Source organism: Spea bombifrons, chromosome 3, assembly GCF_027358695.1.
Source record: "Spea bombifrons isolate aSpeBom1 chromosome 3, aSpeBom1.2.pri, whole genome shotgun sequence".
Lineage (NCBI taxonomy): Eukaryota > Metazoa > Chordata > Amphibia > Anura > Pelobatidae > Spea > Spea bombifrons.
In genome coordinates this window covers 31,925,528-31,938,659 of record NC_071089.1, presented here as the reverse complement: position 1 = coordinate 31,938,659, position 13,132 = coordinate 31,925,528, and the positions used below count along the sequence as shown (strand labels likewise).

At 36.6% G+C, this 13,132-nt stretch overlaps 1 protein-coding gene across 1 annotated transcript in view; it reads right to left on the bottom strand.

The window, feature by feature from the left end:
* The window catches only part of ADGB (androglobin), an 83,416-nt gene that overhangs the window by 8,045 nt on the left and 62,239 nt on the right, over window positions 1–13,132 (bottom strand). Inside the window, exons 27-31 of the mRNA XM_053460257.1 lie at window positions 10,531–10,718; window positions 9,501–9,685; window positions 8,710–8,873; window positions 6,510–6,621; window positions 196–377 (exon numbers count right to left, since the gene is read on the bottom strand). Coding sequence (XP_053316232.1) covers window positions 196–377; window positions 6,510–6,621; window positions 8,710–8,873; window positions 9,501–9,685; window positions 10,531–10,718 — 831 coding nt within the window. The remainder of the gene's footprint in view (window positions 1–195; window positions 378–6,509; window positions 6,622–8,709; window positions 8,874–9,500; window positions 9,686–10,530; window positions 10,719–13,132) is intronic.

Here is a 13,132-nt window from a genome sequence, read left to right as displayed (position 1 = left end):
TAATTTTAAAACAAATATCGATATAGAAAAAAAAATCCTAAAGCACTCTGGCTCATGCAAGATGAACTGCAAAATGTCCTGTAAAATAACTAAATATTGGGTCGTATGAAGCTGGTAGCTAAAACTGGTGGCTTAGCAGACAGAACCCCAAAATACTCAATGGACGAGCAATTAAAAAAAAAATGTTAGGTTCACCTGAGATTCAGGTCTGGAAGCTGGAGCTGAATGAAGCCATTCCTTCTCCTTCTCCCTACCAGACCTTTCTTTTTCCGGCTTCTCTGTTTTGTCTTTGGCCTTCTTGGACATCTTCAGAGTACTTGCTGATTTTTGACCTTCACTTCCATAATGAGTCTCAGAAGTTACCTCTTCATGTCTATCTAAATACAATATAAGTTGGAAATAATAATGATTTTCATTGCATAGAAGGTATTATTGTATTACGGTATTATTATATCTTATAATTAGAGGATTTTTTTAAACACTTACCCTCCCATAGCTTTAGTTTGTCTGAAGTGGCCACAAAATTGTCAGTCAAGTAAAGGGTTAAAATACATGTTTCAACTCATATAGTGCATGCAACTTCAATTTGTGTCAGTTTCTTTAAGTTAATTTCATTTTTACACTGCCCTGTTCTAGAGGCCAAAGGTGAGGACCAGAAAGGATCATTTGACCACGAGACCAAAGGCTGCAAAGAGACCAAATGGTGCACTGAATGGATCTTACCCACCCACTTAGGACATTTAGAGGTAGGAGAGGTTAGTGGGATTTATGTTATTATATTATGGCTTAAAAGTTAACCCACCCAACCTACAAGGCCCAGGATGGGGAATGATGTGGAATACAGGGGGCTCTATACCACCATAAGTGCATATGTATATGCATATGGCTTTCTTGGTGAACAAAACTAACTTATTATTCGGGGGCATCACCACATTTTACTTTGCATCCCACTGAAGATACAAGGTGGAATCTGCAAGTGGGAGCTAACTTTCTATGTCATTTTCAGCTCACCAGCAAATCTGGGGTTTAAGTTACTTGCTTGCCATTCCGTAGACAAACATCGGCAGTGGAATGGGTTGTACTGAAGAACTCAGTGGCTTTCAACGTGGCAGTATCATAGGATACTGACAAGTCAGTTTGTCTGTTTTTCTCTGCTAGATCTGCCCAGGTCCACTGTAAGTGGTATTACTGTGAATTATCTAGGAGTCACAACATCTCAACCATGGAGCGGTAGATCACTCACACTTACAGAGCGGGGCCGCCGAGTGCTGAATTACGTAGAGCGTACAAATCACTTGACATTTGTGGCATCACTCACTACAGAGTTCCAGACTGCCTTTGGAAGCAACATCGGCACAGGAACTGTGGCCGAGTAGCTGCATAAAATCCGCAGATATCACCATGCGCAATGGCAAGCGACGGCTAGAGTGGTGTAAAGCCCAACTCCGTATTAATGCCCATGGTTTTGGAATGGGATGACCAACAAACTCATATAGGTGTGATGGTCAGGTGCCCACATACTTTTCATACTTTTATCTGTCTGAATCTTGGAATCTGAGCCCCTTATGCATGAAAACCATTATGGAATAAATATATAATATATATTTGTTTTAGTAACAGATGAACATAGATGTTAATGATATTGCTGTAAATATATGTATACACCTTCTCTGCATTCTCCTTCTCAATAGCATTCATTCATGATATTAATTTCAATGGGATATTTGTAATAAAAACATGGTGTCAGTTCCCCTATAAGTTGATATTAATGAAACACCAACATAAGTATATTACATGAGTATATTCTTACTGATGTTTCATACTCCTCCTCACCTGTTGTCCCTGTTAGTCAATTTGTTATGTTACATGCTACTTGTTATGTCCTGTCTACCCATTGTGCAGCACTACGGAATCTGATGGCGCTATATAAAACAATAAATAATAATAATAATACTGAAAGAGGCAAAATATCATTAGTTATTTTCAATATTAAGAAAAAACTAAAAATGCATGATATACCCAGCAGATGGCAATGTAATATTACCTTTCCAAAGTAATTCAACGTTAAATGTACTATGAAATTGTACCTGCAACCACTAAATAAAATTAGGTGTTCATTTAATTGCTCAGTCTAGCAATGCAGTATGAAAATGACAGATTAATTCTCACTAAAAATAAAGAATCTAAAAAAATAACAATACATATTCCTGCACTGGTCAAACTAACAACAATTTCAATGTATTTTCTGAAACCGGAACTCACTAAATAAAATATATCAATAGAAATAAAAATATTATAGGTAATTAAGAATGTAGGTTAAATACTTATCCAATACAGACTACCGTCAGAAAGGGCTGGAGACTGACATATTAATGTTGTACCATTGGGACTCATAATGAATGGTTATGAAAAGTATTGCAATAAATACTGGTTGACAAAAAAATAGTACTTTTAGTACTATTTTAAGGTGATTTTTAGTGCTAAACTTAGAACCTATTTAAAACAATTGTTGCCTTACAAAAATGACTTGTCTATCAACAATAATTTCCAAAAAGTTACATGTGTATATAAGGAACTAATGGGTGTCTAACCATCACAACAAATAAAAGTAAGAAATAAATTGAGGTAAACTTGTATTGCACCCCTCTGGATCTTAGAAATTGGAGATACATCGCAAAGAGTATTTGTTATTTGTGTTAGTATTTTTTTATTGATCAATAAGAGTTATATTCTCAAAAATTACCTCTTTTAAAACTACCAAATGATAAAAAGGAAGAAATACAGGGGAACAGTCTGAGACACTTGCGTTAAAAGAGTTGTACTGTGTTAGCCATAGAAGGAGAGAACGCAAATGTGGTGAAAATGTATTGGCTATCTGACGTATAATGGATTGTCGCAAAGTATCTTGCATCTTCTTGTTCCTCTGTCTTCTGTCTTGTCTGCTGCTCCAATGAGTCTTCATTTTTCATCCCCTTCTCTGAGGATTTATTTCCACGTTGGAGGTCAGCTTTTTGGTTGGAAATCTTCCATGAACACCACCTTTGACCAGCCTTTTCCGGACTGTAGATAGGTGTACCAGGGTACTTCTGTTTTCTGCCAATGCTGACCTGAAACATCTTCCAATTTTGAAGCGTAATGTGCCTTTCATCTGCTGCAAGTTTTCTTGGCCGAACACTGTATCTATGGTCCTCAACATTGCCTGTTCCTTTGTGTGTCTTCACACAGCTCGGACAGATCATCTGAAAACCCCTGTCTCCCTTGACAGTATAACTACCTTCTGTCTTGTTGGTGTGCCCTGTCTTGAAATGGTCACACCAAATATTGATTTGGTTTAGATTTTTCTACCTTGACTACTATAATTCTAATGTTAAATATAGAATTGGGAGAAACTAATGTCTTTTTTATCAATAGCACACTAACATTTACAATATATCCAGCTTCTCCTATTTTAATGCATAATAGGAATAGGTAAGTAATAGACCAATCAGCAGCTTTCTCCATGCTATAAGGAAAGCCACTGATTTTAAGTGTAAACAAAAGTCTTTCCTCTTAAATGGAAAACTTGCAAAGAGGTAAAGAATATTATACTTTTTTTTTAGATTTTTAGTGATTGCTATACAGAGCGGAAAAAAAAAGACCCCACGTATTGCTATAAAATGGAAAAGCATGTAAACACAGGTAGTATACGAGTCCAAGACTATCAATTTTTAGGACAATGGAGGTCTTGAGAAAGGTTTGACAAATAATGAGATAATAATTGTCACATGGCTTAATAAAATCCTTGTGTTATATCATTGAGTTAGTCTGTTTCCCCTTTTTATCCCTGAGTTTTTGATACCACCGTCGAACATCTAAATTTAGCCCTAGATCCTATTTTTGCTTAACATGTAGGAGATTGATGCTTGCAAATATTAAAATATTCCACATACAAAACAAAAAACTGATCTAATACCTTTACAGTATGAAAGGGTCTAACAGACTAAAAAATGCACTGATCAAGCCAGCAGTCTAGATGCACACGCTGAATGCAAACAAGCTTCCACGATGGTCTGTTAATAGAAAATATATGCAGGATTTCTGGTTTTCAATCTAAAAGCACTCCCGGGGAGAAATCCACGCATGGGAATGATTTTGTTAGCTACAGTTTATATGTGTCCATTAGCCTAATGCATCAATCAATTGTACTCCTTAGTACTGACACCAAAATAGTGATTTTATAAGGATTATTTGTATAGCATTTGTATATAACTAGAGAGGGACCAAGAACATGCAATACACAATTCATTCACCCTAACACATTTTTCCTTCTACTTACAAATTGTATTTAAAAGTTTTAAAAGTTTTATATTTGATTTATTAAATGTTATCTTTTATATGTGATGAAATATAAAAATACACATGCATTTCAAAAACTATGCACTAAGAACAAAGCAAGTTTAATATCTTGATCTCCCTGGAAATATTTCATGTGTTTTTACACTAATGCTTGTCATCTTGGAGGAAGTTCTTCGTCGGCATATCAGTCTAATGAGAATCACAAAGGCAATACAGATCAGAAACACAAGGCAAACATCACGCTCACCAAAAAACGAAACTGACATTGGGAGACCCCAGCCGATAGCCCGGGATTATGATAAAACTTTCTTCTGCCTATCAGCCAAAGGAACGAAACTCATTAATTTCAGCCTTACAAGACCTTCTTAGAATACGCTGTCAGACGTCTTCGTACAGTAACGCAAGACTTCTACGACTGGGCTACTAGTTACTCATAGTGACACAAATTTATTGGAAATGTGTCAACCAAGAAAAGACAACGCTTGAAACAGTCTCAATTTTTGTTTTTCATTTTAGATATATAGTGAGCATATATATAGAAAAAGGTACCATCCTAGCACATGTGAGCTTAATTTGTCTACTCTATTTGTGTGGTCCTGCTAGTGCTTCTACTAGAGCTCCTGTTAGGGCCTTTGAAGAAGGACATCAGTTGAAACAATTATTGTAGTAATGTCAATGGGTCTTAGCGAAGCAATTGAAGTAGAGATTTTTCTCCTGGGCGCTAAAAAACTTGAATATTTCTAAGAGGCAGTACAAGACATTTTAATCTCTGGGCTGGGCTTGACATGGGATGTCCACAAATTGTAGCTTGTTTGCAGCCCTTGAGCATTAGAGTTGTGCAGCCCTAATCTAGAACGGGACTGGTCCCCTTTAACAAGACTTTTTAGGAAAATATCAGTCATATGATATAGGAGTGAAAGACTTAACACAACTAAAAAAAAACATACTAAAAATAAATCTTCTGTTACAAGAACAACTCCCTAGGTCGCCAATATGCAATAGCTACAGTATTTAAAACTAACAGTGTTACATCTCTCACATTTTGTTTCATTATCACTTAAGCCATTATTTTTACCATTTAATTTATACTTCAAACATAGTACATGTTTCTGCAGGTTTGGTTAAAAATATTAAGCGCTCATAATGTGTCTCGCTGGATAGTTATAAAAAGGTCTTTGTGTCCATTAACAAATAATATTAACACTACCCTATACAATGCTCTAAAACCATGTGTAAAGTGGCAGGCATTTGCAAACATAATTCAATTTCATGTACTCTTGTTAGAATATCCCCCCCCTTAGACAATGATTTTTCTTTAAGAAACTGGAAAAGATTCTAAAATGTTTATGCACGTGATTAAATCTTCAGTGGAAAGATTCAGTGACATAGATTACCAATGATTTTGTATAAATCAAAGTGTATGCGCAATAAAGGGGGCTCATTTCAAAAAAGGCAAATGATTTTAAAAAAAAACCATTGTTTTTTATGTATCTAAACCCAGTTAATTTCGGCTACACTGACTTTGCCACAAAGAATGAGCATTATGTTAATCACTATAGCATAAGGAACATCCTATATATTGTACTGACGGTTATAGTAGAGGAGCTCAGCGAGCCTATTGTGGACCTCCACCTTGTGACCTTTTGGGCACAATGAGCACCCAGCTAAATCCACTTCACTGCTCTCAGCTGTCACAAGGTGACTACATGACCTCCATTGGGCTCCCAGAGCCATATTATTATTATTTATTGTTTTATATAGCGCCATCAAATTCCATAGCGCTGTACAATGGGTATACATGACATAACAATTAGTATGTAACATAACAAATTGACTTACAGAGACAACAGTTGAGGAGGGCCCTGCTCAAACGAGCTTACAATTTAGAAGATCTCTCTCACTGGCCCATGATCCCCAGTGCTAAAAAAATGTGGGACAGCTCGGCAAGATAGTGCCTAAAATAGTGACTGTAAGGGGACAGTGGGAAGATATGCTATTCTGTGCTGCGGACTAGCCAATGCCCAGACTAACGGAACATTTTGCCATTTTATTTATTTTGGCTAATCCTTTCCTGTTTGCATGATAAAAATATATTCTTCTAATATCCATATAATAATGATAGTAAATAACCTTCAAGAGTGTCATGGTTACGTAAAGTATTAATGCAAACATACCTTTAGATTCTTGTTTCTCCACTTCCTTTAGACTTTCAACAAAGGCCAGCTGAGCTTCTGTGAGTGGCCAGCTTTTATACAATACGGTTGCTTGTATTATGTATTTGTGTGCCTGCATGGACACAGTTATAGGTATTATTAAATGTTATTTAACACATACAATAATTCAATATATATATATATATATATATATATATATATATACACACATCTACACTTATGAATATCAGCTTTCCCAGATTTTATTAAACTATAAGTATATAGTTATATACTAGTTATAGTATATAGTTTTGTTCATGAGTATCATTGAGAAAACAAGTGATGTTATCAATACCACACACCCTTCTTTACAATTCTATGAAACATAAGCAATCTGGTCATTAAAAAGAAGAAGGTCTCCTTTCTTTCAGTCAATGTGTGAAGACTGAATTATATTATGCCAATTCATTTCAAGGTTCATATTAGATTTCACAAGCCATTACTGTGTCAAGTCAGCTTCACAATCAGGGTGATGACAAATCAATAACAGGCATGAAAAACCTTTAACTTTAATTAACTACCTAATATTGTTTCTCCGGGAAATATGATAAAACAAGCTAAATGCTATTAAAATTGTGGAAATGCCAAACGAATGAAGTATCAGACAGGTCAGCTACAAGGTTCTAAGGTTCTAATACATCAATTAAAACTCATCTAACAATTTTGCAAAGGCAAACTCTTGAAAATGTACATATTTTTCCCCGCATAAGCTTTGTTAATAAATTTGATTTTTTTTAAGGAGCCATCATGCACAGTTTTAATTTTTAAGAATAGTCTGTACTATGGCTCTAAATCCTGGAAAAAGTACCATCCAACTTAAAAGGATTAATCCAAAGGCTATTGTAGAGTGTTTTACATACAAACACAATGGGTGCCTACAAAGACTTCAAAAGTTCCCTAAATGGAGAAGTAAATGCAAAGACAATTATAGAAAGCTAAGACAAAATAAATAAAAAAAACCAAGATGAGTGTATATTGAATAACTATAATTAAGCTGATTAAGTTTTAATCACAATGAAGTAACACAGATTGTAATTTTCCTGCTATGGCAGGAAAGTCTGTAAACCTATCAGCGCTCACTCCTCGTGTAACATTGCACTGGGCAAGCAAGACTTGTGCCAGCTGTGTGGGTTAACTTATTGATGTGAATGATGAGACAGGGCTGGACCAAGCACAGTATACCATGTTTGTGGTAATCATAGACCATTAGCGTCTAGCTGACTGCCAGTTAATGACCATGGAGGTGCTGGGAGGCTGAAGAAAATATAGAACTGTACTGATGTGTGTATGTATGGATACTGAAAAGTAATACGGAGTGCATCGGTAAAGGCAATGTATATTTAGTTGTATAGCTCACATTCTGCAGTGTAGTTATAACAACAATTTTGAATGATAAGTGTTGTATACTTTCTGAGTAAACATTGCAATTTTATGCCTATTAGGGAAGCAAGATTGACATCATGTAGTCAACTGGATATTTCATTGGTGCATGGTTATTTTACTACTAGAAGTTGAAAATGGGAAGTATGTCATGAATACTGCATTTTCTGGAACCCACACTGGATAAAGAAAGTACCTATAGCCAGGGCCGGACCTACCATGGAGCAGAGTGGGGCAATTGCCCCAGGCGGCACTTTTGAAGAGGCGGCACTTTGCCGCCCCAAGCGCCGAGTGGTTTTCGCTTACCAAGTTGTCAGTACCCTTTCGGCGTCCCTCACTCTCCTCTGCGAGCCCTCTAGCTCGGTCTCGGCTTGTAATGCTGAGCGCCAGAATATGATGTCATTTCCGGCGCTCAGCAGTAAAGCAGCGCGCACCGTGGCAGAGCAGGGAGACTCACCGCAGGACCGCTGAAAGGTAAGTGAAGTACAAGGGGGGGGGTTCAGGGTAGATAATAGGGAGGGAGGGAGAGGAAGGGTAGATAATGACCCCTGGCGTCGGCAGGGGGGGCGTCATTTTAAACTTAATATTAAATATATTGCAATCTTAACTGGATATGGATATCTGATGGATATGTAATGACAATACTGCTAGGAAGAAGGCAAAAGGTTTTGCAGATCTTTGCCCAAACTCCTTAGGAAAATACAGTGGGGAGGTGCATTGCAAGTAAGATTCCTATAATGTAAATTCAACCCTTAATATAAGCATTACAATGAACACTCACTGGCTGAGGTGATGGTGTTTTCTGTTCGATGCTTTCATTTTCTCCTGCGGGTGGAACATCTGATACGCTTCCTGGTCTTGCTGAAGTCTTGCTGTTTTTGTGACTTCCCGCAGAACTGTGTCTTCCTTTCTTTGGGCTGCTTACCAGTACCTGGCTTTTGGTCGCTGTAAACCATGTTCAAAATGATAATAGGCATTATTTAAAAATATAATAAACAGGGAAATCAAAGATGGTTAAAAAGGGTGAAGTTGGCTAAAAGTTGGGATGCTGAGAGCACACAATAAAATGGGCACTGAAGGTGTTGGAGACACTGAATGATTGCACTTGTGTTAGCTTTGCTCACAGCTGAATATGTGTATTCTAAGGAGCCTAACATGTATGTAAGATGCCGCTAATTGATTGACAGACAGATACATATAAGACAGCAGAAATAAAAAAAAATAGAAGCCATGGCTCTTTGTGGTATCTCCAGCTGTTACAGGACAAGCACATTGCATGTTTTTCTCAATTCCTTGTGTATTCTATTACTTATTTGAAGACCTGTTGATGTATATCCACAATCGTGTAATTTTAATGAGCCAAAAGCAAAGCAGGTTTCCAATGACAAGCAAAATTGTAATGGGGTCAAAAGGAAATAGTACTGAATAAGAACAAAATGGGGGGTGGGGGGGTGACTGCTGTAATGTGCAAAACAAACATTGGTCATATGTTCTCAAAAACATAAATCCAACTCTTATTTATTTTAACAATGTACAATTGGCCAAATAGATATGAAAATAAGAAATACTTACAATGAGAGCTTGATGGCCTTTCATTGGGTAAAAAACAGAAGGATGGAATGACTGCTTGACCTTTCCCAGTAGCGCTTCTAACTTCCTCATCATTATCTAGGATCTGGATCTTAATGAATGCATCAGCTTTAGAACTCTGTACTTGCACTGTAGCAATGTGGTCTGTGGCTGCTTTCACAGAGTACCTTCATCACAAAACCCAGAAAAAAAACACATCATTAGCGAGAGACCACTGTTTACACTGGCAAACTTCTCAGAGATCCCAAACATTTCATTTAATAGTAAAATACATCATGATAAGAAGTTTGTCTTATGTAATACAAAATACAATTATTAGGTTCACACGTAATAGCCCAATTTAGTGAAATTGCTAACAACTAAAGTAATTGGCTCAATTATTTTTTTTATATCATAACGGCTTTTGTTTATGTAATACGGAAATCCATTTATTAGCAGAAGGTTTGCTCATAACAGCCCGGTTCTGTAAAAAAATCCAAACAGTATATATGCCGTTTCTGAACAAGGATTATGATTAGGTATATAATGTTAGCATAGCTTAAAAAAAAACACTGGGAGCCTCTGTGCATAAACCAACTTAGGGACCCTTTCTGGGAAAGGAGGGCCCATGGGGAGAAGGAATTTTAAGCCATGGAGACAGGCACAGACCTTCTGAGACAGTTGTCACCTTGACTGCAAAGTGACTTAGGACTCCTTTGGACCCAGGCCTAATTAAATCTGTACATCCTGTAGTTTCTCCATAGACATGTGCCTGATGTATTTTGGAAGTCATTACCATGGATATCAAAGCATGCTGGTCATTTGTATAGACTAATAGAGCTACAGTAGTTGATGATTACAGATTTTCCAAGGACAATACTCTTGGAGAAGTAAAATACTCCATTCTGTAATGTAGTCATTTTGTTTGAGAAAAAAAAGACCACCAAGTTCAGCCTTGCCGTTGATCCAGAAGAAGGCAAAAAAGGGAGAAAAACCCTAGCAATGTGATTTCTCACTGGTTCTTAAGGTTTACCTGAAAATAAGATCCTTTTTGTTGGGAATGTAGTAATCTCTGATTTCTCTTATGGAAAAGGAGTTGTTTACAGCTTCACGAGAGAGTGCTGGAAGAGGGTTACAGTCACCAATTAGTCGAAGTCTCCACTTTCCAGATGGGACAGCAAATTCACCGGTATAGGCTTCTGCAATAAATGTATATCCCTTCTGGAAAATATAAACAGTAAATCAAAATATATATATGCTTCCTTCACAAGAAAGAGTAACAAAAGCAAATGTGTAATTTTATTATTAAGTATAATTTGGTACATTGTCAAAAGCTATACATAAGAGGTTAGGAAAAGCTACTGTCTCCAGACGTGTGGTGGAGATAAGGCGACTTTGGAGATATTGAGGTTAAGAATATCGGTCGCAGCTGGTTAAGTATCGGTCAAACATAATTTCCTACCTAAAGGATTTACTGCAGAGACTTGGTGATTGTGTTTGTGTTACCAAGAGAAGCATAAATAAATGTATGATTTCCATTATAGCAAACAGTTAAGATTTTTCCCATTTAGGGTCAGCTTCGGCAGTATAAAAACCACATTATTCCGTCAAAACTTCTTAAACATAATGATTAATTCCAGACACTTTTTCTCTGCGAGATTTGAAAAAAGATATTCTCCTAAACTGAAACCAATGATGCGATGCCCAAATGTCACACAACGGTTACAAGATGCATTTAATGAGATTGTGGACTGGAGATAAAAGACAACACTCCTACTCTTTTAACTGTATTGGACATCTACAGTCAGTGTTATAGGGTTTATTGCTATAGTAAAGTAATGGCAATCTACTCTGGCCAGGTTTTGGCAGGGATGTTAGGACTGGAGGCAGGGCTGTGGTGGGACTGGCTGCTTATCAAAACCCAAAGGCCACCTTGTGGCTCTCAGCTTCAGAGCACCATGAGGTGACCACATGGGAGCTGCAATGGAGGTCTGTGAGCTATTGATTTTATGGGTCCCTGGTTTGCTGTGGAGTTAAGATGACTCCTCCAACAGGCCCATGATCCCTACTTCCTACAGAAGCAGGACAGCGGGGTAGTCTCCAAAAATTGGACTGTCCAGTGAAAATTGGAATGTTTTGTGACTTTGGACTATGCTAAGCAATATCAGAGAATTAAAGCCTGCAGTGAAACTGCCAAAAGCAACTGTGCATTTTATCCTACTGCAGTTAATCACAACTCTGATTTTGAGTTTTGTTTGCCTTATGCATTCTCATTCTTCGATTGCCTTTACTGCTATGCCTCTGATGAGAATAGTATGCATTATATATGTATATACATATATATGTTGCGTATATCACAGAGCATACATTTTAAAATAGGCAGGAGAAGATAGGGCAGTCCATGATTTTTTATATTTACTGTTCGCTGCATACAATAGGAACTTGGAATTTCTATTGAATTTTTAATTTCTACTAAAAAATATAAAATAAAGATTTGCAAGAAATGTTATATACAGGCATTAACCATGTTCCTGATATAGAAACGTTAGCCGAATGGGGTTAGTTTCCTGTTTAAACTGCCAGGAGGAAAACTGAAAATGTAAGCACAAACTGAACTGCTTTATTTCACTGATATGACAGGCTTGGTCTGATATGACAGTGCTATAATGGTGTTACTATGTTAACACTTGATCCAACTTGAAAATAGCGTTGAAGCTATTCAGAGATATGTCAGAATTACAGAAATGTCAAAATGAATTACCGGTATTTACTAGACCGCTTCATAAAGGTTTATAATTCCTTTAAGTCCTGTAATTCTTTTTCCCCCTATGATTAAGTTCATTAACGTTCCATTTTTCTTTCTGTAACCTTATGGTTCTGTTTTCTCACTTCCAGAATTACATTATGTTCCGTATTACTCCACGGAAGATTTACCCAGGTTGGATTATAGGTCACATCTTTACGGTCTCCTTCTTTCTCTCTCTTATTCTTAATTTGAATCCAATATTAAAAGAATGTATTAATGGCACAAAGAAAAGCGTGTGCATTTTACATTTAAATTTATTGACGAAAATAAATATTGTCCCATTTTACCTAGCTATCAATGACAGTCATGGGTTTATATGAGGCTTAGTAAACAAGTATGTTAAAAGAAACGTCAACCCTAACCAAATAAACCACTTACTTTCAAACACATTTTTTTAGGAAATGCATGTATATATTTATAATATATATTTATGCTAAATTTGGTCTAGTTTTGTTATGATCCTTAGGATTCAGGTGTCCCGTCACGTACATGTCCTGGAGTCAGCGATCATAACATCATAAGATTAATGGTATTTTCATAATTTACAGCCGGTTATAGTTATATGAGAGCCACCGCTGAAACCCAATGCATACTGAATTGTTTGCAATTTTGGGAAGCTCTCTTCATTGTGGAAACCTATCTAGGAAATAATATGGAATAGAATAGTCACTCTTGCACACATGGTAATGTGTATTCGAAACCGTAATTAGTTTTTTTTTTATATAATGCTGAATTAAGATTCAAAGTTGAACTGTAAATATTACCTATGTGTTCCATTTTTGAAGTTTTATTACCTCGTTACACAAGTATCTGTGATTTCATGATTTCG